The sequence below is a fragment of the Felis catus genome, chromosome A3 (genome assembly GCF_018350175.1).
Source record: "Felis catus isolate Fca126 chromosome A3, F.catus_Fca126_mat1.0, whole genome shotgun sequence".
Taxonomy (NCBI): Eukaryota; Metazoa; Chordata; class Mammalia; order Carnivora; family Felidae; genus Felis; species Felis catus.
In genome coordinates this window covers 43,433,137-43,460,127 of record NC_058370.1, presented here as the reverse complement: position 1 = coordinate 43,460,127, position 26,991 = coordinate 43,433,137, and the positions used below count along the sequence as shown (strand labels likewise).

General features: G+C 42.8%; 1 protein-coding gene across 5 annotated transcripts; it reads right to left on the bottom strand.

Moving 5' to 3' along the window:
* Positions 1-1,190: 1,190 nt before the first annotated feature.
* Positions 1,191-26,139, bottom strand: ZNF133 (zinc finger protein 133). 5 transcript variants are annotated; one of them, XM_003983809.6, is made up of 6 exons: positions 25,698-26,139; positions 24,339-24,411; positions 12,751-12,828; positions 5,620-5,746; positions 5,385-5,480; positions 1,191-3,115 (listed from the first exon to the last, which is right to left on the bottom strand). In XM_003983809.6, the coding sequence occupies exons 3-6, from the start codon at positions 12,781-12,783 to the stop codon at positions 1,371-1,373; spliced, it is 2,001 nt and encodes a 666-aa protein (XP_003983858.4). In that variant the 5' UTR covers positions 12,784-12,828; positions 24,339-24,411; positions 25,698-26,139; the 3' UTR covers positions 1,191-1,370. The 5 variants fall into 5 exon arrangements, with proteins under 5 accessions (XP_003983858.4, XP_006930039.3, XP_006930041.3 ...); XM_006929977.5 differs by having other exon boundaries at positions 1,191-3,118; positions 25,698-26,138; XM_006929979.5 differs by lacking the exon at positions 12,751-12,828 and having other exon boundaries at positions 1,191-3,118; positions 25,698-26,138.
* Between the last annotated feature and the right edge of the window lie 852 nt (positions 26,140-26,991).

Genomic DNA, 26,991 nt, shown 5'->3' with positions numbered 1-26,991 from the left:
GCAAAAAACCTCTTTGGCCTCGGCTGCAGAAACCTCTTACTCAACATGTCTCTGGAGGCAAGGGAAACAAAAGCAAAAATGAACTATTGGGACCTCATCAAAATAAGAAGCTTCTGCACAGTGAAGGAAACAATCAGCAAAATTAAAAGGCAACCGACAGAATGGGAGAAGATATTCGCAAACAATGTATCAGATAAAGGGTTAGTATCCAAAATCTATAAAGAACTTATCAAACTCAACACCCAAAAAACAAATAATCCAGTGAAGAAATGGGCAAAAGACATGAATAGACATTTCTCCAAAGAAGACATCCAGATGGCCAACCGGCACATGAAAAATGCTCAACATCTCTCAACAGGGAACTATAAATCAAAACCATAAAGAGATACCACCTCACACCTGTCAAAATGGCTAACATTAACAACTCAGGCAACAACAGATATTGGTGAGGATGTGGAGAAAGAGGATCTCTTTTGCATTGCTGATGGGAATGCAAGATGGTGCAGCCACTCTGGAAAACAGTGTGGAAGTTTCTGAAAAATTAAAAATAGAACTACCCTACAACCCAGAAATTGCACTACTAATTTATCCAAGGGATACAGGAATGCTGTGTTGTAGGGACACATGCACCCCAATGTTTATAGCAGCACTATCAACAATAGCCAAAGTATGGAAAGAGCCCAAATATCCATCGATGGATGAATGGATAAAGAAGATGTGGTATATATATATACAATGGAGTATTACTCGGCAATCAAAGAGAATGAAATCTTGCCATTTGCAACTACGTGGATGGAACTGGAGGGTATTATGCTATGTGAAATTAGAGAAAGACAAATATCATATGGCTTCACTCATATGAGGACTTTAAGATACAAAACAGATGAACGTAAGGGAAGGGAAGCAAAAAGAATATAAAACCAGGGAGGGGGATGAAACATAAAAGACTCATAAATACGGAGAACTAACAGAGGGTTACTGGAGGGAGTGGGGAATGGGCTAAATGGGTAAGGGGCCCTAAGGAATCTACTCCTGAAATCACTGTTGCACTATATGCTAACTAACTTGGATGTAAATTTAAAAAACAAAAAACAAAAAACAAAAAATGAGTGGACTTCGGAGTCCAAGGTATCTGCACCACTCCTTATTCCCTATCTTTACAGATGAGTGAATGAGGTGCGCAGTCAAGGTCACAAATTTGTAAAGAAGCAATGTTTATTAGAACAAAAGGCCACAAAACATGAAGACTTAGTGTGGAGAAAGTGAACTGAGTCCAATGTCCTTTGACCGCTTACGGAATGCATTTCTCTACTTCAATTCAAGGAAGTGTAACAATCTTGATTACTCAGTCCTCCTCACCATCTGCACTTTCAAAGAGAGTGTAAGAGGTCGGGAGACTGTCCAGAACAGGCCTCAGAGTCAGGTGTGAGTGGCGGTTTGTAGTGGACAGATTTCATCCTCCTGTGTCTGCTGAGGTGGGACTTCTGGCTGAAGCCTTGGCCGCACATCTTGCACACATAAGGCTTCTCCCCCTGGTGTGTCATCTGATGTAAGACGAGGTGTGACTTCTGGATAAAGCCCTGGCCACACTCTCTGCACACGCAAGGCTTCTCTTCTGAATGTACCCGTTTATGTGTGATTAAAGCTGACTTGTTGCTAAAGCCTAGTCCACACTGCCTGCACATGTACGGCTTCTCCCTCGAGTGTTTCCTCTTGTGCCTGATGAGACCTGCCTGGTGACCGAAGCCTCGCCCACACTCCCTGCACACGTACGGCTTTTCCCCTGAGTGTGTCCTCTGGTGTGCAACGAGGTTTGACTTCTGGCTGAAGCCTCGCCCGCACTCCTCACACACCATGGGCTTTTCCCCTGAGTGTGTCCTCTGGTGTCTGATGAGATTTGACTGCTGGCTGAAGCCTCGCCCACAATCCTTGCACACGATGGGCTTATCCCCTGAGTGTATGTTCTGGTGTCTGTTGAGGTGTGACTTCAGACTAAAGCCGCGCCCACACACCCCGCACACATAGGGCTTCTCCCCGGTGTGTGTCCGCCTGTGTGAGATGAGGGTTGAATTCTGGCTAAAGCTGTGTCCACACACTCCACACACGTAAGGCTTCTCTTTGGAGTGTGTCCTCTGGTGGTTGACAAGGGTCGTCCTCTGCCTAAAGCAGCGCCCGCACTCCTTGCAGGCGTAAGGTTTCTCCCCCGAGTGTGTTCTCTGGTGTGAGATGAGGTTCGACCGGTCACTGAAGCCCAGCCCACAATCACTGCACACAATGGTCTTCTCCTCTAAGTGTGTCCTCTGGTGTCTCACGACAGCAGACTTCTGGCTAAAGCCTTTCCCACACTCCCGGCACACGTAGGGCTTCTCCCCTGAGTGTGTCCTCCGGTGTATGATGAGGTTTGACTTCTGACTGAAGCCTCGCCCGCACTCACTGCACATATAAGGCTTTTCGCCCGAGTGAGTCCTCTCGTGTATGATAAGTGTTGACTTCCGGTTAAATCCTCGGCCACACTCCCTGCACACAATAGGTTTCTCCCCCGAGTGGGCCTTCTGGTGTCTGGCAAGGCTCTTCTTCAGACTGAAGCCCTTCTCACACACCCCACACACGTACGGCTTCTCCCCGGAGTGAATCCTCTGGTGACTGAGCAGGTTTGTCATCTTGCTGAAGCCCAGTCCACACTCTCTACAGTTGACCGTCCCAAATCCCAAGACTTCTATCCTCTTCAACAGTCCGTCCGCTTCCTCAGGGCTCCCCGCTGGAGCGGGGCTGGACTTGATTTCCACCCCTTTGATGCCGTTCCTAGAGCTCACTGGCTGCCTCTGGGGTGCCCTGGAGAACGTTCCCGAAGTCCTTTTCTTTGTCTTGCCAAACAGAGGCTTGGGGCCTTCTCTCTCTTGGCCTTCTGCTTTATCACTCCAGGAATCTCGATCAGAGGCTGGTTGCTGCTGCTTCTGGTCCCCTGGGCAGGGGTCCCCTGGCTCGACAGGAGTTTCTGCACACAAGCACGTAAAGACCCAGGGGGGATGGTTACACAGCATGTGTTGCATGTGGAACTTCTGACTGGAAAAATCCGAAGGGCAGAAAGGACACAGGTGGAGTTCCGGCTTTGGTTCTGCTGCAGAGAGAGAAGTTGGAGTCAGAATTGAGACTCAGTGAGGCAGCCTGAGCAATTCTGCCTAGTCTGACGGGGAGACTTGATTCCCTGTTCTTCAAAATGCTTACAACTTGAGTGCTACCCGGTCAAGACTTCCTTTAAATCACCTACTTTTCCAGACTCAGAAAACCCACATCCTGGGGTGCCTGGATGGCTCAATCAGTTAAGTGTCTGACTTCGGCTCTGGTCATGATCTCACGGTTCATGAGTTCAAGCCCTACATCGGGCTCTCTGCTGTCAGCACAGAGCCTGCTTTGGATCCTCTGTCTCCCTCTCTCTCTGCCCCTCCCCTTCTCTTACATGTGTGCTCTCTCTCAAAAAGCAAAAAACAAAACCTGCTACTCAGCCTCTTCTATGTGGCCAGCTATAAAATAGCACAGGTGGTTTTGGCTCTTTAATTTTTTACTAAAAATTTTTTTCAAAAGGGGCACCTGGGTGGCTCAGTTGGTTGAGCGTCTGACTTTGGCTCGGGTCGTGATCTCGCAGCTCATGAGTTCGAGCCCCACGTCGGGCTCTGTGCTGACAGCTTGGAGCCTGGAGCCTGCTTCAGATTCTGTGTCTCCCTCTCTCTCTGCCCCTTCCCGGCTCATGCTCTGTCTCTGTCTCTCAAAAATGAATTGGGGCGCCTGGGTGGCTCAGTCGGTTAAGCGGCCGACTTCAGCTCAGGTCATGATCTCGCGGTCCATGAGTTCAAGCCCCGCGTCGGGCTCTGTGCTGACAGCTCAGAGCCTGGAGCCTGTTTCAGATTCTGTGTCTCCCTCTTTCTCTGACCCTCCCTCGTTCATGCTCTGTCTCTCTCTGTCTCAAAAATAAATAAACGTTAAAAAAATTAAAAAAAAATGAATAAAGGTTAAAAAAAATTAACATAAATAAATAAAACATTTTTTCTTTTTAAGTTTATTTTTTTTGGTAATCTCCACACCCAACATGGGGCTTGAACTCACAACCCTGAGATCAAGAGTCATGTGTTCCTCTGACCAAGCCAGCCAGGCACCCCTCAGCTCTTTAAATGGGGCCAATAGGTAACAGTCTTTCCCTGCTATTACAATTACCTTCTAACAACCACCCACACGACATAAACTGTGTCCACAAGTATTTTCTCTGAGAGAGATCTAACCAGAGGACCCATATGTAAATGTCATGTCTTTCCCTATTTCCCCATGAGGACAAAGGGACAGATGGAGAGAGTGGTCATTCAGGTTGGAGAGCCCCTAGTATAGGAAGCAACATAAAAACGGTTCAAGAATTGTGTGTGAGATGCCTGGAGGTCCCCACTCACTAACAAAAATGTATTAGAGGATGACTTTGTGCCAGAATTTCTATAAGGTTTTCAGCAATGGACAACACGAACACAGTCTAGTCCCCCACTGACTTAAAGATGTTCCTTCCTGGTGCCCCTGACCAGTTGAAGCCCTGTTAATTTTCAAAATTAATCTAAATTAAAATTTTCCCAGATCAATATAGATTTCTTCTTCTAGCACCTCACGTATAGAAGATGTTAACATTGACTGTAATTGTTTCATCAAAGCTGGTTCTAGTCATCTGAATGCAACAAATAACCAAACAATTTGAGAAACCAGGTATGGATTGTACTAGACCAACCTGAACACAATTTTCCTTTATCAATGAACCGAACTTTAAAAACCAACTGTATATACATTTATATTCCAGTGTTCTATCCTATACAGAATGTTACTGTATTTGGAAATGGGGCTTGTTACTTAGTTTTTTCTAAAAATTTTTTTAAAGTTTATTTATTTATTTTGAGAGAAAGAGAGAATGCGCGTGAGAGCGCCCAAGTGGGGGAGGGGCAGAGAGGAGAGACAGAATCCCAAGCAGGCTCCACACCATCAGCACAGAGCCCGACGTGTGGCTCGAACTCACAAATTGTGAGGTCATGACCTGAGCTGAGATCAAGAGTTGGACGCTTAACCGACTGTGCCACCCAAGCGCCCTGGAAATGGGGCCTTTAAAGAGGTAATTAAGGTTAAAGGGGGTCACAAGGGTAGAGGCCTGATCCAATGTGTCCTTACAAGAGGAGGAAGACACAGCCCTGCACTCGGGCGAGGATGAAGGTCTGGAAGGGAGGCTTCGCCCGGCAATGCAAACAACGTTCAGGAGTCAGGAGAACGGCTGCCCTCTCCAGCACCTGAGTGATGCCTCCTTTCTCCCACCCCCTGAGCCACCTGAAGCCCTGTGCTCCATTTGCCCAGTCTTCCCCACTCACCTGGACAGGTGGCTGGTGAGCATTTTCTCTCCTCTCTCCAGGTTTCCTTCCCTTGCTCCAGCTGCGTGATAAGTTTTGGTTTAGTAACCGGAATTCCTGTTCACAGGAAAAGAAAACAAGGTGGCTGTAGGCTAATGGGTTCAAGGGCCAACTCAGAAAGCGAGATGGCTACTTCAAGCATAGCCTAAAATGCCCAGCAGCAAGAAGGTGAGTCCTCAGAGATTCCAGGGCTTACCCAGCGAGACCAGGTTGCTGTAGTTTTCCAGCATCACCTCCCTGTACAGGGATCTCTGAGCAGGGCTCAGCAGCATCCACTCCTCCTGGCTGAAATCCACAGCCACATCTCTGAATGCCATGTGTGCCTATAACAGAAAACACAGTCCTGCTCACTGAGGAGCCAGCCTTGCCCATGACTCAGGGTGAGGGGAAGGCAGAGGGTTGCCCCGTGGGAGGGAGGTGAGCTATTAAGATTCTGCCTTTGATTGTGACCCTGATGCCAAGTGTTAAACCTCTGTTGCTATCCAGCCAACAACACTTGCGAGTCTACTACGTTCAAGATCTTGGGTGGGCTGTTTGGAGAATATGTGCAAAAAGGGTCCCTAACTTTTAAGAGCTTTAAATCGAGGCAGAAAGAAGAGGAAATAACATATAAAAATTAAATGAAAGTAAAGCATAACAGACTTTTTCAGAATTTAAATGATTAAATAATATTACCAATCACGTTAGTATTGACGCATCTGAATGACTAAAGTTTATACAATTCAATAGTGGCACAGGCTAAACTGTAACTCAGTCCTTTCTCTAAATCCCATGGTCTCTTGGCTTCCTTGGATCTGAGAGGCACAAGTGGGTACTGGTGAAGTGCATGGGGTTGAACGTACTACCTGGGTTTGGGGTTCACTTCTGAGGTCAACAAGTGAAATGTAGACAATACTACGTTAAATTTACAGCCCCACACTGTGGATGCTCCGGGTGGACCTTCTTGGCCACTCGACCTACAAATTCATCTCTACATTTGTTCTCATTCCCCTGCCCAGTTTTACTCATCTCCTTAACACTATTTAAAAATGGAGGACACAGATATCAGGAAAGGTATCCTGAGGCAGCCCCAGGAACTTATCTTAAAGGATGGGTAGGAGTCAAGAGGAGAGGGAAGTGCTAGGTATTCCAGATGAAGCATATGGGGAGCAGAGAAGAAGACACTGTGAGCAAAGGAAGGAAGGAAGCCACAACGTGGACAGGGAAGACAACCCGGGAGGAATAAAAGGTAGAATACAGAATAGGTGGAGTGTAGCAGTCTGTAGAATTTTTCATTTTTATTGTAAAATATACATAACAAATATTTTACTATAGCTACCATGTTAAATGTACATTTCAGTAGCATTAAGTGTACAACCACCACCACTCTCCGTCTCTAGAACTTGTTCATTATCCCATGCCGAAACTGTCACCATGAAAGAATAACTCCCTCCTCCTCTCAAACCCTGGTAACCACCATTTTAGTTCCTATCTCTATGTATGTGGTTATTCTCCATACTGCAAATAAGTGGAATCACACAATATTTGTCCTTTTGTGTCTGGCTAATTTCAAGATTCATTCATGCGGAAGCACAAACTCAGAATTTCCTCCCTTTTCAAGACTAAAAAAATACTCAATTTTATGTAAATACTGTTCATCTACTGATGGACATTTGGTTTGTATTCACTTTTTAACCACTATCAATAATACTACCTTGCAAATTGGTATCTAATGACCTGCTTTCAATTCCCCGGGGTATATACCCAGAAGTGAAATTACAAGAGCAAATGGTAATGTCATGTTCACTTTTTTCAGGAACCAGTTTTCCACAGCAACTACATCATTTTACATCCCTACCCAGCAATGCAGACGTGTTTTAATTTCTCCACATCCTCACCAACACTTGTTGCTTTTTTTTTGATGACAGCCATCTAATGGGTGCAAAGTGGTACCTCATTGTGGACTTAATTTGCATCTCCCTAACGACTGGTGATGATAAGCATCTTTGCATGTGCTTATTTGCCATTTGTATAACTTCTTTGCAAAATATCTTCAAGTTCTTGGTCCATGCTTGAATTGGGGTGTTTGTATTTTCATTGTTGTTGGGTTACAGTTCTTTATATATTCTGAATATTAATCACTTATAAGTGATTTGCAAATATATTTGCACAGAAATTTTAAATTTTGATGATCAACTTATCTGTTTTATTTCTTTTGTTGCCCGGATTTTTTGTGTAAGGTCCAAGAAATCATCACTAAATCCAGTTTCATGAAGCTTTTCCCTTGTTTTTTTCCAAAGAGTTTCATAGTTTTAGTTCTTATCTTTTAGGTCTTTGATCCATTTTGAGTTCATCTTTGTATATGGTGTGAGGTAATGGTCCAACTATATTCTTTTGCATGTAGGTATACTGTTTCCCCAGCAATATTTATTAAATAAGATTGTCCTTTCCACATTGAATGGTCTTGGTACTCTTGTCCAAAATCATTTGACCATACACATAAGGTTTATTTCTGGGCTCTCTGTTCTATTCCATTAGTCCATAATTCTGTTTTTATCCTAGTACCACACAGCTTGGATGACTGTAGCTTTGCAGTAAACTTTGAAATCAAGAAGTGTAAGCCCTGCATGCTTGTTCCTTTTCAAGACTGTTTTGGCTATTCAGAGTCCCTTGAAATTTCATATGAATTTTAAGATGAACGTTTCTATTTCTGGGAAAAAAAAAAAAGTCATTGGGATTTTGGTAGCGATTGCACTGAATCAACTTGGGTCCTATTGTCATCTTAGCAATATTAAAATTTCCATTCATTAACTTGGTGTCTTTCCATTTCTTTAATTATTTCAGCAAGGTTTTGTACCTTTCAATGTACAAATCTTTCACCTCCTTGCTTAAGCTAATTTTTAAGTATTTTATTCTTTTTTATGCTATTAAGTTTTTCTTAATTCCCTTTTTGGATTGTTCATTGTTAGTGTGTAGAAATGCAGCAGATTTTTGTGTGTTAATTTTGTTTCCTGCTATTTTGTCGAATTTGTGTATTAGTTCTAACAGGTTTTTGTGTGTCATTTGCAAACAGATAATTTTACTTCTTCCTTTCTGATTTAGATTTCTTTCCCTTCCTTCCTTCCTTCCTTCCTTCCTTCCTTCCTTCCTTCCTTCCTTCCTTCCTTCCTTCCTTTCAACTTTTCTTGCCTACTTACTCTGGCTAGAACTTCCAATACTGTGTTCAACAGAAGTGGCAGAAGTGAGCTTATTTGTCATATTTAATCTTACAGAAAAAGCTTTTAGTCTTCCACCATGGAGTATGTTAGCTGTGAGTTTTCCACATATGACCTTTATTATGTTCAGGTAGTTTCCTTCTATTCCTAGTTTATTGAGTATTTTAATCATAAAAGAGTGCTGGATTTTGTCAAATACTTTCTGCATCAGTTGAGATGATCTTGAGGTTTTTGCCTTTCATCTGTTAATGTGGTATATTTGCTGATGTTTATATGTTGAAGCATCCTAGCATTCTAGGACTAAAGCCCACTTGGTCAGTGGAATTCTTTTAATATGGTGTCTAATTCTATACAGCAACATAGAATTCTTTTACTAACATAGAAAAGCATGTAATTCTTTTAATATGCTGAATTTGGTTTGCTAGAATTATGTTGAGAATTTTTGCACCAGTATTCATAAGGGATTATTGGCCTGTAGTTTCCTTTATTGTCTTTTTCTGGCTTTGGTACCACAGTGATGCTCACAGAATTAGCTAGGTAGTGTTCCTTCTTTGTTTTGGGGGGGAAATGTTTGAGAATTGTTTTTCTTTAAATATATGGTAGAATTCACCTGTGAAGGCATCATGTCCAGGGCTGTTCTTTGTTGGGAGCTTTTGATTACTGATTCAATCCCCTTACTATTCTATTAAGGAATTTTATTTCTTAATGATTCTGTCCTGAAGTTATTCTGTTTCTAAGAAGCTGTCCATTTTAGCTAGGCGGTCCAGTTTGTTGGGGTACAATAGTTCATAACAGTCTCGCATAATCCTCATTTCCACAGAATCAGTAGTAACGCCCCACTTTTGTTTCTGATTTTAGCAATCTGAGCCCATTTGTTTTCTCAATCGAGCTAGCTAAAAGTTTTCAGTTTTGGTAAACTTTTTGAAGAACCAATTTTTTTGTTTTATTGATTTTCTATATTTAACTCTGTTCTTATCTTTATTATTTCTTTCCATCTGCTACCTTGGGTTTAGATTGTTCTTTTTCTAGACTCTTAAGTTGTAAAACTACATTGTTTCCTGACAATCTTTTTCCTTTTCAATATACATATTGTAGCTATAAATTTCCCTCGTAGCACTTCTTTTGCTGTATCCCATAAGTTTTGGTATGCTGTATTTTGTTTTTATTTGTTTATAAATATTTTTTAATGTTTCTTTCTTTTGAGAGAGGGAGAGAGAAAATCCCAAGCAGGATCCATGCTGCCAGCACAGAGCCCAACACAGGCCTCAATCCCATGAGCCATGAGATCATGAGCTCAGCTGAAATCAAGAGTCGGACACTCAACCGACTAAGCCACTCAGACGCCTGTGTTTGTAAGTATTTTCTAATTTCCACTGTGATTTCTTCTTTGGTCCACTGGTTGTTCAGAAGTGTGTTGTTTAATTTCCACAAATATGTGAACTGCCCATTTTCCTTCTGTTATTGGTTCCTAACTTCATCCCACTGCGAGAGAAGATACACATATCTTTTAAATAAATCTATTGAGACTTAATTTGTTGTGTAACATATGGTCTATCCTGGAGAATGTCCCAGGTCCCAGGGGTACTTTGTTGTCAAGCAGGGTGTTCTGTATAGGTCTGTTAGTTCTGGTTAGTTTATTGTGTTCTTCAAGTCCTCTGTTTCCTTACTTCTGTCTGGTTGCTCTATCCATTGTTGAGGGTGGGGTATTGAAGCCTCCAACTATTGCTGTAGAACTGTCGATATCACCTTTTAATTCTATCAACTTTTGCTTCATGTATTTTGAGGGTCTGTTATTAGGTAGGTAAGTATGCAGAATTTTTATATCCACTTACTGCACTGAACTTTGTATTAATGTATAATGTCTTACCTTTGTAATCTTGTTTGGCTGAAAATCTATTTTTCTCATACTGGTATAGCCACCTCTATTCTCTCTTGGTCATTATTTGCATGGAGTATCATTTGCTATCCTTTTGCTTTCAATGTATTTGTGTCTTTGAATCTAAAGCGAGTCTCTTATAGACAGTGTATAGTTGGATCATAGTTTTATTGTTGTTGTTGTTATACATTGTGCAAAATCCTGTGTTTTGACTGGAGGGTTTAATACGTTTACATACTATGTAACTTCTGATAAGAAGGGACTTCTGCCATTTTGCTATTTGTTTTCAACATGAGTTGTAGCTTTTCTGAACATCATTTCCTGCATTACTGTCTTGTTATTTAGTTGATTTTAGTACATTAAATTCCCCTCTTATTTCCTTTAGTGTACATTCTATATCTATTTTCATTATAGTTATCACAGTGATTACATTTAAAATCCTAAAGTTCTAAGACCCTAATCTGAATTGATATCAGTTTAACTTCAATACACAACTCTTCTCTCATATAGCTCCATCTTCACCTCCTGTCGTTATTAAAGTCATAAAATTACACCTGTATGCATCATGTGTCCAAAAATATAGACTCACAATTGCGTTTTTTGCTAAGGCATTAGTCTCTTAAATCATGCAGAAAAGAAAAAGTGTAGTAAACCAAAGTGACAATAACACTAGCTTATATAAGTGCAGATTTATTTATTTTTACTGTAGAACTATTTCTTCATATAGCATCAAGTAACTGTCTAGTATCCTCATACTGCAACCTGAAAGACTCCCATTAGCATTTCTTGCAAGGCAAGTCTAGTGGCTGAAAACTGTATCACCTCTTATTTTTCTGGGAATGACTTCTCCCTTACTTTTGAAGGGCAGTTTTGCTGGATATAGAATTCCTGGTTGACAGTTTTGTTTTTTTTTCCTTTCAGAACTGAATATATCAACCCATTGTCTTCTGGCTTTGAAAATTACTGATTAGAAATCTGCTGATTTTAGAGGACAGTTTGTATGTGACACACTGCTTCTCTCTTGCTGCTTTCAAGATTCTCTGTTGCCTTTGGCTTTCAAGGGTTTAATTACATTGTATTGTGGTGTGGGTCTCTTTGATAGCTTATCCTACTTGGAATTTGTTGAGCTTCTTAGTTCCTTTTTAAGTTTTCTCTTTATTGATATTTCCATTTTGTCCTAACATAATTCTCTTGACTTTTCCACATCTTCCTTTAGCCCAGAGAATCTTTAAGACAGCTCTTCTAAAGTCTTTGTCTAGTAAGTCCACCATCTGGCCTTTATCAGGGAGTTTCTATTGATTTATTTTTTTCCTTTGAATGGACTGTACTGTCCTGTTTCTTTGTATGCCTCATGATTTTGTGTGTGTGTAAAACTGGATATCTGAATCTTTTAACATGGCCGCTTTAGAACTCAGATTCTTCAGTATTTTCTGGATTTTAAAACTGCTGTATGCCATCTGCACTGAGATTCAGCCTAAGGTGTAAACTTAGGGTTTCCTCAGGTGTTTCTTATGCTTTTCTGATCCTGTGCTTTTCCATAGGCATGCATGGTAACTTTCTAAATAACCTGTATGTGCAGTTCTTTTGGATGTTCTAGTCTTAAAATGTCTGGCTCCCAAAAGGGGAAAAAGGGAAAAAATAAAGGGGAAAAAAAACCCTGCCAGGATCTAGTTCTTTAAAGCCCCTACTTCAGTCAGAAGGAGTTGTAACAATGGTGCCCATTTATGTAATCAGAAGCAGCAATCAGAGCACGGGTCCTCGATATTTGGAGGACAAGGTCCTTACTGTCCACCCTGGCTTCCACAAGCTGTCAAACTGCTCCAGGTACACATGCATGGATTTCTGCCATGGGGATGGGGGTGGGTGATGGTTACTGCACTAAGAGCTGAAACTGACTGTTCCAAGCCTTCCTTTGGATGCTGCAAGCATTCAACTAGACTCCAGAGTTCCAAAATATTACATTAGACAGATTCTGGGTGCTTCCTACCTGATCATTTTCCCTGATGTCACTCTCAGCTTGTAAAAGTTTTAAAGCTGAAGAAAGGAATACAGACTCTATCCTGCCCTATAGAACCGTGTGTTGTTCAGAGTTAGCCACTTGGTGAATGACTTAAGTCATGGGTCGAACAGGTTTCAGGTAAGGTAAATCATACCTCCAGGACTAATGCTAGATTCTGCCAGGTATCATCAAGGCAGTCAGGATAAGAGAATGTGTCCATCCTGAAACAGCCAGTATGGAAATACAGAAAACACTCACCATTACCCTGGCTTTCCGGGACCCTGTGGCCATTTTTCCTGGTATCCCTAAAGAAGGATGATATCTCAGAAGGCAGATCTGGGTAAGGAAAACAGAAATGAAAGGGTGTCAGGTGGAAATGCTCTCCCCATCAGTGAGGCAGGGCCTCACTTGGGGGAAGGGGTAAGCGTGGCATTATGGGGAATGTAACAGGCTGATTCCCTATCAGGGCCCTGGAAAAAGGTCCAGGGAGCCAAGCCTTCAGCAGGGTCAGTTCCAAACTCTCCTGATCAAAACAAATTAAACGTAAAAGGAAATTTCTGAAGCCGTTTATTTGGCAGTAGGTGATATTAAATGCAGTATTATGAATTTGAAGAGTTGTGAAAATGGTATTCTGGTTGTTTTTCCAAAGAAATATATATTAACGTATTTATGGATGAAAATGATTAAAAACATTTTAGAAAAAAATGAGACAAAAACAAGAAACAAAGATTGCAACATGGTGATGGCTGTTAAAGCTGAGGCTTTATTATAATATTCTTGCTTCTTTTGAACATGTTTGAAATTCTTCTGTTAATAAAGAGTTATTTTAAAATTCTTAAACACCACCAAAAAAGCTTATGCAATATGGTGAAGCATTAAGAAGTGTTAAATCAAGATGATGTACATAAGGATGGTAATTATGCTACTGTCTCCTTTATTTTTTGCGCTTTCTCATTAAAAAGGCAAAAAGTATACAATTTTTCATTGGATAGCCAGGACAGAAAAAAACACAACAACACTGTATTGAGAACAAAATTAGCAAAATCGAAAGCAATACCTGGGGACAGAAACTGGTAAGAATGAAGTATCAATTCTAAAAGAATAAAGTATGACAACTCAAATTAAACTAATAAATATTATGACTTGGATGAAGTGGTCAGGAAAGAAGTAAAATAAAACTGCAAATCACTCATAAGGGAAGTCAGAAGACATTTTTCAACAAATGTATTTTTGTGGTTTAACTTCATTCTATTTAATTATACAGGCAATTAAAATCTGTTAGTGTTAGAAAGAATCCAGAGTAGTCTGAAGATTATAAAGGAAAAAGTTCAGTTCTCTTTCTGGACTCTGCCCCAGGCCCACATTCAGGTAACTGCTGTTAACTATTTCATGAGTACTCTTTGATTTATAATATTGTCTCTTCATTTTCATTCATATTTGGGTACACATGCAAATAATGTTACTTTCCTATAAATAAAAACCATCTGTATAATTCTTTGACTTGTGTGCATTTAATATTTTGGGGTTATGTGTACACCAATACTCACAGACCTAACTCAATTCTTTGATTATTATTACTTTATTAAAATGTTTGTTTATTTTTGAGAGAAAGAGAGAGAGAGAGAGAGAATGTGCAAGCAGGGGAGGCACAGAGAGAGAGGGGAACAGAGGATCTAAAGCAGGGTCTGTGCTGACAGTAGAGATGTGGGGCTCAAACGTGAACTGCAAGATCATGACCTGAGCTGAAGTTGGAAGCTCAATAGACTTAGCCACTTAGGTGCCCCTTATTTTTTACGAGAGAGAGAGAGAGAGAGAGAGAGAGAGAGAGAGAGGAAGCACAAGTAGGGGAGAGGGGTAGAGGAAGAGAGAAAGACAGAATCTTTTAAAAAAAATTTTTTTTTAATGTTTATTTATTTTTGAGACAGAGACAGAGCATGAACAGGGGAGGGTCAGAGAGAGAGGGAGACACAGAATCTGAAACAGGCTCCAGGCTCTGAGCAGTCAGCACAGAGCCCGACGCGGGGCTTGAACTCACGGACCACGAGATCATGACCTGAGCCGAAGTCGGCCACTCAACCAACTGAGCCACCCAGGCGCCCCGAGAAAGACAGAATCTTAAGCAGTCTTCACACTCAACACAAAGACCAATGTAGGGCTCAATCCAAAGACCCCGGGATCCTGACCTGAGCTGAAAACAAGAGTCAAACACTCAACCGACTAAGCGACCCATGCGCCCCTACTCCACTCTTATTGATAACTCATACTATGTCCATCAGCAGACCACATTTTCTTTAACAAAGTGTTCCTCTGTCAACTGACAGACTGTAGTGTTTATCACTAGAAAGTCAAAAGCAATACCTTTTTGCAAACCTTTTTGCAAACATGTCAGTATTTCTGTATGAGTGCTAAAGGAGTGTAATTACTGAACTTAATACCAAACATATGCTCACACTGCCAAATTGCCCTCCAAAGGCCGACCAATTTACAATCCCAATGACTACACAATAAGTGTGCCCCTTTCCACACTTTTGGTAACACTTGATTCATCCAAGGGATTCTTCAAGTAAGATGACTATAGGAAAACAGTTGTACACATGCAAGAGTTTGAGGAATTCTATAGTCATGAGCTCTTTGTGAGGAATCTACTGGAAGATGAACATTAGACATAATAGGACAGGACAGGGAAAACCAGGTAAAGACCTGATAGTGAGCATTTAATATACATAATTATAGATCTAGCACTAAATGGTGGGTAAGAGTGGGGAAGAAAAATATATATGAATGGTATAAGGCCTATGTGTCCAGATAAAGTAGAAATGCCACTAAAATGGGAGAAGAGAAAAGGCAATAGGGAAGTAGAAAAAGTTTACTGAATGTTGCATTAGGTAGGAGGTAAAGGGAAAACAAATGAAACCACAGAATTTCTAAAAACAATGAAAACACTATGGATGTGTGAGATTTATTTAAAAGTGAGGTGAGAGAAATGTATAGCTTTAGATATTTCAGTAAAGACAAGAATATAAATTAATGAACAGAAAAAAGTATAATAAGTGAAATCTTAACTTCTTAAAAATTAGTGAAATGAACACAGCTATTTTAGGAAATGAGAAAATATAAATATTCAAAATAAGAAACCACAAAGGGGAAATACTTGACTCCAGTTTTTTGAAGTGTCAATGTACTGGGTTTAAAAAAAAAACAACCAACTAATTGTTTTCACTTGCCTTCTACTCCAGAAAGTAGGAGAAAAACAAAAACTAAGAAAAGCAGAAGAAAATGTCTTTTTTTTTTTTTATAAAAAGAACGAGTAGCATTAGATTCTGATACTGAGGACAGCTTCTATCAAATGAACCAACCCTCTTACTAACAACTATAAACCCTACTCAAAATATAAAAAACAACTATTTGAAGACACTACAACCAGAAGCAGTCAGAAACCAGAAGGGATATGATCCTTAAAAGGAAGGACGCACATGGGGTAAGACCTGTATTTAACTGTCTTTTCATTTAAGGGCGCTCCCCAGTACATGTGGCACATGGGGAACAGATCAAAAGTCTGTGGCTTCCAGACTTCCTGGAAACCATATGGCATAATCCTAGAAAAGTGGCAGCAACAAAGGATGGAGCCTCAAATCTACACAAGCCCCTCCCACAGTTGGCTGAATACATAAGGCAAGACAACAAAGAGCTAACGTGGATAACAATGGATGGAAGGTCAAATGAGCTGTGCAGGTGTCTGCTACTGTTCACAGGTGAGACTGAGTTCAGAGCTTGAGGCCAATCAAGTAAAAGATTGCTAAATACCTTAGATAACCTTCTACTGAAACACAGGTAATTTACACAAAACATACATCCTGTCAGCATACCTAGACAGAGAATATTCTAACTTCAAATTACTTGTAATAAAAATAAATAAGACATAAAACACTAAACCAGTGAGCTATCTCTTATACTCCCTACACAGAGCCATCGGGGAGCAGAAGAGGAGCTAAGAGGGAAACTACATGAAAGAGAGAAAAGAGGCACTGTGTGGACTTAGTTGAGAGGAAACGACCACCCAAAAAGAAAAGCTACCATATATGAGAAAATACTGATAGGTCAGAGCACTTATAAAAGGGAAAGGACTTAAAAAGGGTAGGCAGACGGAGCACAGAAGTCTCGGGAAGGTACAGCTCCAGGGGAAAGGGGGATCACAAGCAAGGAAAAGGCACCTCTCGGCAATGTCAAGATAAAGGGAAAAATAAGCAAGGGGGGGGGGCAGAAATACAGGGCCTTGCAAAACAGAAGAGAAAGAGGAAGAGGAAGGAGGAGGAGGAGGAGGAGGAGGAGGAGGAGGAGGAGGAGGAGGAGGAGGGGGAGGAGGAGGAGGGGGAGAAGGAGAAGGAAAAGAAGAGGAGAAAGAAGACACAATATCTCCTCCTCCTGCAATCCAGTAAAGAAACCATACTAGCTACACTGACAGAAGAGTTTTCCTGAACTAGAAAATTAGAAACACACTAGATCTTATTTACTAGATTTCTGTCTACAGAAATGCAGATGAGCAGTTCTCCTGTATAGAAAACCAAAACAGAAAATGAGAATCCAAAGTTCAGCTAAAGAAAATTCTACCAAAAACAAGTGACACAGAAATAGCTGTAATAAAACTCTAAGCTGAGTTCAAGATCCTCAAACATTTGGGCATATGAGAAATCATCTTGAATCAAAAATTCAAATTTGTACCTATGTTATGAAAATGGATAGAATTAAACTTATTGTGATACATTTCCCAATATATACATGTATCAAATCATTATGTTGTACACCTTAAACTAATGCAATGTTATATGTCAATTATACTTCAACAAAACTGGAAGCAAAATTTGAAAGCTAAAAACAAAAATGGGCCAAAAAGAAAAGAAAGAAACAAACAAAATGAAAGTTGATTGAACTTCAGAAAGAAATTAAACTAAGTTACAAGATACTGAAGAAGAATAGATTGAAATGAAAACAGGATGGGCACTTAAGTGTAGCAGGAAAACCACTTAAGAGAATAAAAATGAAATAAATAATGGGTCGGAGAGAAAGTGGTTGAAATGGAAAACAGACAAAAAAAGGATTATCACCCATATAATTGTAGTTCCTGAAGAAGAAAACAAAAACATACAAACAAAAAAGGAAACAGTATACTTAAAACTATAGTCCAAAGGGCACCTGGGTGGCTCAGTCACTTAAGCATCTGACTTCGGCTCAAGTCACGATCTCATGGTTGGTGGGTTCGAGTCCTGTGGCCGGCTCTGTGCTGACAGCTCAGAGCCTGGAGCCTGCTTGGGATTCTGTGTCTCCTTCTCTGTCTGCCCCTCCCCTGCTCACACTCAGTTTCTCTGTCTCAAAAATAAATAAAACATGAAAAAAAAGTTTTTTTAAGCTATAGCCCAAGAAAACTTCAAAAATAGATGACCTGAATCTAAATATGAAAGGGCCTACTTCTGAGTACCAGAGAAGTTTACTCACAGTCACCAACTTCAAGGTATCTACTGGAAAAATGGTCAGGCTTTTAAGAACAAGACTCCTAAGTGATTCCGAGCAAAAAATTTACCAGACTTCCATCATAATGATCAAAAGCATCATTCAACTGTTGGGCAGTGCTCAGAATGTACAATGGTGCAGCCACTATAGAGAACAGTATAGTGGTTACTCAAAAACTTAAAAATAGAATTACCATGTAATCTACCAATTCCACTTCTGGGAATATCCTAAAAGAATTGGAAGCAGAGACTCAGACAGATATTTGTACACTTTTGTTTTGTTGCGAGAGAAAGCGTATGTGCACGCACAAGCACGAGTAGGGGAGGGACAGAGAGGGGGAAGAGACAGAATCTTAAGCAGGCTCCATGCCCAGTATGGAGTGTGAGGCAGGGCTCAATCTCACAACCTTGAGATCATGATGTGAGCTGAAATCAAGAGTCAGACACTTAACCGACTGAGCCACCTAGGTGCCCTGTACACTTATGTTTATAGCAGTATTCATAATAGCTAAAAACATGGAAACAACCCAAGTGTCCATCAACAGATGAATGGATAAACAAAATATGACAGACACACACATGGATATTAAAAGGAAATTCTTACAAAGGAAGTTTTGACACATGCTACAACATGGATTAAACTTGAAGACATTAGGCTAAGTGAAATAACCTGTTAGAAACAAAAAGAGAAACACTGTATGATTCCACTTATATGAGGTACCTAGAGTAATCAAATTCACATGGACAGAAAGTTGAAGAGTGGTTGAGAGGGGCTCAGGGTAAGGGTAAATAGGGAATTATTGTTTAATGGGCACAAAGTTCCAGTTTGGAAAGGGAAACAGCGAGGTGAGGGAAATGTATAGCTGGAGATTTTACACACAGCTAACTTAATCAGGAAAAGAGAAAGCATAAATATTCCAAATAAGAAACAACAACGGGGAAATAACTACCAAATCACCAAAACACATTTTTTAAAAGTAATTTAAGAGTATTTTTCAGATCTCCATAAAATAATTGTACACCTAGATGAAGTGCATAACTTCTAAGGAAATATAATTGACCCTAAATGGTCACGAGGGAATTCAACCAAACTTTCAAACCAGAGTCCCAGTGCTCTAAATACTGTCCGGGAGCACTGAAAAATGAAGGGAACTTCCTTATTCTTTTTATAAAACAACTATAATGTTGACACCTCAACTTGATGGCAGTTCGGAAAATTAAAAATTAGGCACCTGGGTGGCTCAGTCGGTTGAGCATCTATCTGACTTCAGCTCAGGTCATGATCTCACGGTTTGTGAGTTCAAGCCCCATGTCGGACTTGCTGCTGTCAGTGCAGAGCCTGCTTCAGATCCTCTGTCCCCCTCTTTCTCTGCCCCTACCCCACTTGCACTCTCTCAAAAATAAAACAAAACATCAAAAAATTTTATAAAAAAATTAAAAATTAAAGACCATTATCACTTATGAATTTGGAGCAAAATTCTAGAAATATCGGCTAAGAGACTCCAACACAACAATAAGAAAATATTTCACCAAGACAAAGTGGGATTCCCAGAAATTCAAGATTGGGTCAATATTAGGAAATCCATTGCTATAATACACCTTATTAATCAACAGATCTAAGGAGAAAAACCAAGTGTTTTTATGCATGCTGAAAAATTATTAACAAAACTCAGCACCCATTCATTACTTAAAAAAAAAAAAAACTCAAGAATATAAGATTGAAGGATTTTTAAAACTTTTTATTTTGAACTGATTTTAGACTTACAGAGAAGGTACAAAAATATCAGTTCTCATATAACCTTCATCCAGCTTCCTCTAGTGTTAACATCTTAGAAAACCATAGTACAATGATCAAAACCAGGAAATTAGCATTGACACAATACTGTTAACTAGATCACAGTCCTTAACCAAATTTTGTCAGTTTTTCACTAATGTCCTTTTTCTGGTCCAGGATTCAAATGAATTTCCCACATTGTATTTAGTTGCCATGTATGTTTAATTTTCTCCAATTTGTGACAGTTCCTGTCCTTTCTTGTCTTTCATGAACTTGACACTTTTGAAGAATATCTCTCAATTTTGGATTTGTCAGATGTTTTTTCATGAACAGAAGGAGGTTAGTACATTTTTGGCTAGATTACTTGAGAAGTGATGTCATGTCCTTTTCAGTGCACTGCATCAAGGGGTTGATGATACTCATATGTCTCATTACTGATGACATTAACCTTGATCTTGATCACTTGGTTAAGGCGATGTGCTGGGTTTTTATAATTAATAAGTATTTTGGGAGAGATCATACAAATATCCTGTTTCTGTTCAAACTTCCACTCACTAATGTCAGCATGCATCTGTGGGACGTGTCCGCAAGACGTATTACTGTGGTATTTACCAAATGACGATGTTCTAGTTCCCTTTTTTTTTTTTTAAATTTTTTTTTTCAACGTTTATTTATTTTTGGGACAGAGAGAGACAGAGCATGAATGGGGGAGGGGCAGAGAGAGAGGGAGACACAGAATCGGAAACAGGCTCCAGGCTCCGAGCCATCAGCCCAGAGCCTGACGCGGGGCTCGATGACTGAGATCGTGACCTGGCTGAAGTCGGACGCTTAACCGACTGCGCCACCCAGGCGCCCCATAGTTCCCTTTTTTGATTCTAAATTCGTTAACTGCTCTGTAAGCAAGAGCTGTCCCTTCTCCCTCATTTTTAAATTTATTCAATTATTTACATCAGTATGGATTCATATCTTATCCTATTGAGTTACAAGAGAATATCATCACTATTTTCTTGCTCAAATTATTCCAGCTTCAAACATCGGGAGCTCTTGCATGTTGGCCTTGTTCCTGTTTTAACCAATAAATGTGGCACAAGTGACACTGTGCCATTTACTGATTTAGGTCTTAGGAAGGCTGGAGAGCTTATGTTCTAGGGAGGCCCAAGATACCATGCAAGAAGTTCAACTCCTCTGCCAGAGAGACCATGCAGACGCCCTGATACTACATGGAGAGAGTGTGGCCCAATTGTCCCAGCTGACCCCAGCCTTCTGGTCAACCCATAAAGGGCCAAATATGTGAGGGAACCATCTTTGAGGTTCCAACCCACACAAGTCCCTGAGAGACTGTGGCCACAGCCTGATCTATAACTCACACAGAGCAGAAGAACCACTAAGCTGATCCCAGTGGATACAAAGACTTGTGAGACATTATAGCATGATGATTCTTCTAAGCCGCTAAGTTTTGGGGGGGTTTGTTCTGCAGCAATCAATAATCAGAACCCTTCCAGACATGCTATGGCGTCTTCCTCTTCAACCTACTTAATGACAGTAGCACCTTCCCTCTCGCCCATGTGCCTACTCAGGCACCAGGACTACTTCCCCACTTGCCACATCAAGCCCATTACCTGGGCCAACCGGTTCCATCTCCAAGAACTCTCTCAACCCTTCCCCGCTCCCACACCAGCTGGGGTAAGACAATGGTCACAGTCTCTCCTGATAGGGTCTGCAGACCCTCTCCCAACATTCCAGTCGGCCTCATCCATTCCTACCAGAATTGGCTCCATATACATATGGCTGGATCGTTCATTCATTCAGTAAAATATTTATTAAGCTCCCACTGTACGATAGGCACGATTCAGACACTGGGGATACAAAAGTGAACAAAGGAAAAAAACCTGCCCTCATTGACACGAAAGTCCAGAGGAGGAAGATGGGCATACTCAATTAATGAATGAAACACACAGGATGCCAGGAAGTGATGAGTGAGGTGAAGACCAATACGGCAGGGAAGGAGCAAAGTAACAGAAGCAGGGTGGGGTTCTGGAATTGTACCTAACGGTTCGACATGGCCTCTCTGACAAAACAACAGAGTAGAAATCTGAGGGATATGAAGGAGTGACCAAGCGGGTAGCTCTGAAAAGCGACAGTTCACTGTGCTTGGTGTGCTGAGCATCGCAGGTCAGAGACAGTGCACAGTTAAGGTACAGAGCTCACTGTGGCTGGGATGCTGTGTTTGAGACCGCGTTGGGGAGATAAAGTTCAAGTGTAAACACGGGGTGGGGAGATCAGACTCAGCTTTGCAGGATACTGGTTTTGACTTTGGGATAAGAAGCCATTGGAGGGTTTTTTTGAGCAAATGCATGACACAATTTGATTGACATTTTTTAAAAACAATTTTATTTTTTTAATTTAAATGTTTATTTCTGAGAGAGAGAGAGAGAGAGAGAGAGAGAAACAGAGAGAGATTGTGTGTGGGGGAGGGGCAGAGAGAGAGGGTGACAGAGGTTCTGAAGCAGGCTCTGCACTGGCAGGAGAGCCCAATGTGGGGCTTGAACTCACAAACCGTGAGATCATGACCTGAAGCAAAGTCGGATGCTTAAACAACTGAGCCACCCACCAGGTGCCCTGACTGACATTTGAAAAGATTCCTCTGGGGCGCCTGGGTGGCTCGGTTGGTTAAGCATCTGACTTCAGCTCAGGTCATGATCTCACGGTCCGTGAGTTTGAGCCCCACGTCAGGCTCTGTGCTGACAGCTCAGAGCCTGGAGCCTGTTTCAGATTCTGTGTCTCCCTCTCTCTCTGCCCCTCCCCTGTTCATGCTCTGTCTCTCTCTGTCTCAAAAATAAATAAACGTTAAAAAAAAAAAAAAAAAGAAAAGAAAAGATTCCTCTGGGGGCGCCTGGGTGGCTCAGTCGGTTAAGCATCCGACTTCAGCTCAGGTCACGATCTCACGGTCCATGGGTTCGAGCCCCTCGTCAGACTCTGGGCTGATGGCTCAGAGCCTGGAGCCTGCTTCCGATTCTGTGTCTCCCTCTCTCTCTGCCCCTCCCCCGTTCATGCTCTGTCTCTCTCTGTCTCAAAAATAAATAAACGTTAAAAAAAAAATTTGAAAAGATTCCTCTGGTTGCCATACTAATATAGTTTAGGGGGACAAGGGAAGATGCAAAGGGATCATTCAAGGGCTCTGATCATCCAGGTGAAATGGTGGTCCGGGCCCCAGTGGAAATAGTGGAGATTGGAGATAGTTAGAGTCCAGATTTGCTTAGTGGGGATGGAGTGTAAGAGCAAGAAAGAGTCAAGGGTGACTCCAAGGGTTTGAGCCTGAGCAATCTGAAGGAAGGAGATGCCATGTCCCTGCCCCTTATTAGAGCTTATTAAACTCCCTGAAACAGTGGTCTATACTCCACTGGGGCGGAGCACGTTTGGGAGGTGACCAGAGTTTATTGTCGGACACATTAAGTTTGGGATGCCCAAGAGATACCCAGGAGGAAATTCGAAGTAGACAGCAGGAGACTAGAATTTGGAAAGGAAGGCATGGGTCTAGGATGAACCTCAAAGATGGCATTTAAGGCCTGGAGAGGAGACGGGGTCACAAGGGAGACAGTATGGCTGGAGAAGATGAAAAGTCCAAGAACCGAACCAGGGCCTTCCACAGTAGGGATCTGGGAGAAGGGAAGTTGGCAAGAGAGAGGAGGAGTGACTTATGAGATAGGAGGAAAACCCGGAAACCAGAAGCAACCAATGTGAAAGGGTATTTTAAGGAAGAGGACGTATGCAAACTATGTAAAATGTTGCTGAGAACGGACTATGGCTTTAGCCACAGGGAGAGCATGGGCACCTTGACGACAATGTGTTTCAGTGGGGAGGGCCAAAAAGGCCTCATAGGAACATTTAAGAGATGAAGGAAGGACAGACATGGAGACAGCAAGCAGAGGCAATTCTTTCAAGCTTAGCTCTGACGGGGAGGAAAAACACAGAGCAACAGCTGGAGGGGGAAATCACGTCACTGCTCTGCTCCCTGCTGCCCTCAGATCAAGGCCACACTCACTAACTTGTCATTGAGGACTCATTCCAATAACACCCAACCCACACCTTTCCAATCAGATCTCCCCTGTGAACTTCCTTCCCAGCCAGCAAGAATGACAACTCTGTGCCTTCACACTGCATCACCCGCTTAGTCTAATTGGGTGCCCAATCCTCCAAGAACTACATCATGATCCAGTGGGACAGTTGGACAGTCACAGTACAGCCTGGGAGCCCTAGAGTCCTGAGAGTGTCGACTGTTCTGCTGCTGACAAGGACACTGGAAGTACTGCCTGGGGAAATCCGGGAATGTTCTACAGTGGGATGGCATCTGAGCTCAATCAACAGGGTTTATACTGAAGCAGAGAGGCATGGAGAAATCAAAGGGGTCATGAATGAGGGCACAAGGTCTGAAGAAGAGTCCCTGTGAAAACTGTCACCCTGACAATGGGCCTTCTTTCCTGGGGATGGGACATTGTAGGACACAAGATGCAAAGCTGAGCAAAGAAAACCCACTGTGGTTTGGCAAGCAAAAGGTAAAGGGTCCCCACCTGAAGCTGGATTGTCAGGAGCCTGGGAGTCCTCTCTTTGCCCACCAGGCAGTCCTCTCTGGGCAGGTAGGGGCTGCAGGGGGCAGAGCAAGAACAAAAAAACGTTCAGAGTTACAGGAAACCCTCATGCTCCAGTAGGGTAGGGCCTCTTCCAACCTTCCTTCCTTTAAGGAGGAATGGACCTATCACAGAAGAAAAGACTGTGCACAGCTTGCTGGGAACACAGCTTGCCCTGACACGCTGCTGACACTGAGCAGGAGCTGATCCTCTCTCACCTTTGTTCTTAGTAAGAATAGTACTTAGTAGGCCCTGAGTATATACGAGTATACACCAGAGACTGTTCCAGGCACTCTGAGTTTTACCTTTCTCCTCACCCAGTGAAGTACAATTTATTATCTTCATTTTACAGATGAAAGAATTGAGGCACAGCAAGGTCAGTCTCTTACCGGAGGTGGCACAGCTATAAAATGACTGAGCCTGGATGAAATCTGGCTGCAGAGGCCATATTCTTAACCAGTGAGGGCAGTGATGGTGAATCTCTGTGGGTTGCAAGGATTCTCGGTGTATCCATGATAAGAATCAAGAATGCTCCTTGGGTGATAAGCACTGAATTTGAGTAATGGGTCTAAGGAGTTCTATCTACTTCTGACTGTTTGAAATTTCTCCATAAAAAGTTAAAATGGAACTTAAAATTCCAAAGCCAGAGACGTGGGAATCTGGGATTCCTGTGGACAATGACGATCCTCGGGACCTTTGAAAAACTTGCCCAGTGGACCCTGGCCCGACCTCTTCCTCCAAGGCCGGAACCCAAGGGCGACCAGCCAAATTGAGAGCCTAGCATCGCGCCAAAATGGCCACTCCACACCCAGTGCAACTCAGGCACGTCTGGCCAAGCCAGCCTGCCCATCGTCCCGCCGCGGCAAAGCTGAGGGGTACACCCGAAAAAAGACGATCAGCACCCACCCACCCAACCTCAGACACGTGGCCCCAGGGACGGCTCCCACATCACCACCTGGGAAATTATCAGACCCCCAAAGCCTACTTACTAAACTCCCCGCAAACCCGGGGAGTTGTGACACGAGCGACCCCCTCTCCCAATATCGCGATTTCGGCCAAGGCCGAACCTGTCCCCACCCACAAGAATCCCTGAACGAAAGGCCCAAGCCCAGCACCCACCACCACTGGACTTCGCCGCTGAGCTTCCCCCACGTTCCTCGGAGATGCGCGCCCACACCCCCAAAATAAGACATCCGGGAGAGCACGGCCTGAGCCACGACAGCGTGTCCCCACACTACCTCCTCTCCCCGCCATCTGCACCGACCCCAGCCTCAGCCCAAAGACTAGTCTTTCAGAACCTACCTTTCCGCGCCGGGAAGGGCACAGTTGCGGCAAGGGTCCCACGGGAGCCTTACTCGCCAGCACCACCAAAGAACAAGGGGTCACTCCAGCCACCAGCTGGGGACCTACTTCTGTAGGGCGCCGGGACTACACTCCCCAGCATGCTCGGTGTGGCGCCGGGACCACACTTCCCAAGATGCTCCGCGCAACCAGACGAGGGCTGACATCCCTCGGCTTCCACTGCCCTCCCAGGGAGCCGTTTCTGGGTAATGTGCCCGGTCACTGTGGAGAATGACCACTGTGGCACCTGGATCCCCGGTCTTTTTTCTTAAATCCGCGTCCACAAAACATGCTTCCCGGGTGAAGCTTCTCGACCTGCCGTGACCTCCACTCTAACGCCTCGGCCTCAAAGACTACACTTCCCAGTGACCCCTACTGTGACTTCCGCAACCGGTGCCGGCCCGCCTCTCGGTGGGCGGAAATGACGCGTCAAGGGGGAAAGATCGGTTTGCCTTCTGGGATTGGCTGAGGTCGGCGGCGGTTGGGTGAAGTCGCCCTTCTCCAGCGGCGGGGTTGCACTCCACGGTCGGGGGCGTTCAGTGAGCGCCCCGCAGGCGTGGTCTCGTCCAGCTCACGTGCCCTTTTAACTCGGTTGAGGCCCATGGAGGGCGGAAGCTGAGAGAGGCAGAGCAGTCTTCCCGAGGCCTCCCGTCCCGAGCGAGGTAGACCTGGATTCTGAGCATAAGCCCTCAACCCGAACAACCCATTTCGGATGCCCGGAGACCTTTTTCTTCTGCTGGAGTCCCCAGAGTTTTGGGCAAACTCTCATTTGTCTTCTGGAGAACAGGAGCCTCACTGTTGGACCATAGCTTGGGGTAGAGCCCACTGTCGACTTAGCTCTTTAGGTCTTTGTTCCGGGGTCTGGTTGAGAATAAGGGGTTTTTGTTTATTTGTTTTTGTTTTTGGAAAATGAATCCATTCCCTTCTTTTGGCTCGCTGCCTGTTCATAGTGAATTTAGTTCATCCCTGGTTCTGGAGAAATGCTCAGTCTTACTTGGAGCCCTCTTTTGACACTTCCTCTCTGCCCCACCCGTGACTCATTCACCAAGAAATTACCTGTTAACATCCATGAAGGTTCAAAGTAACAATGCAGACACATCCATGTGTAACTGTCCAGGGATGCTTGCTGTATGCCAAGGGCAGAGATGGCTGGGATCCCAGGGGCCTTGGAGGTGAGAGACCAAGGGAGACTTCCGGGATGAGAGACTGCCTGAGCTCCCCTGAGGGAGTAGATGAGATGAGGAGTTGGAGAAAG

Coding starts and splice junctions, on each gene's coding strand:
- ZNF133 (XM_006929977.5), bottom strand. CDS start 12,783: ATGGCCACAGGGTCCCGGAAAGCCAGGGTAATG. Junction 5,747..12,750: donor CCCGGAAAGCCAGGGTAATG/GTGAGTGTTTTC, acceptor TTTCTGTTATAG/GCACACATGGCATTCAGAGA. Junction 3,119..5,384: donor CTCACCAGCCACCTGTCCAG/GTGAGTGGGGAA, acceptor CTCTCTCTGCAG/CAGAACCAAAGCCGGAACTC.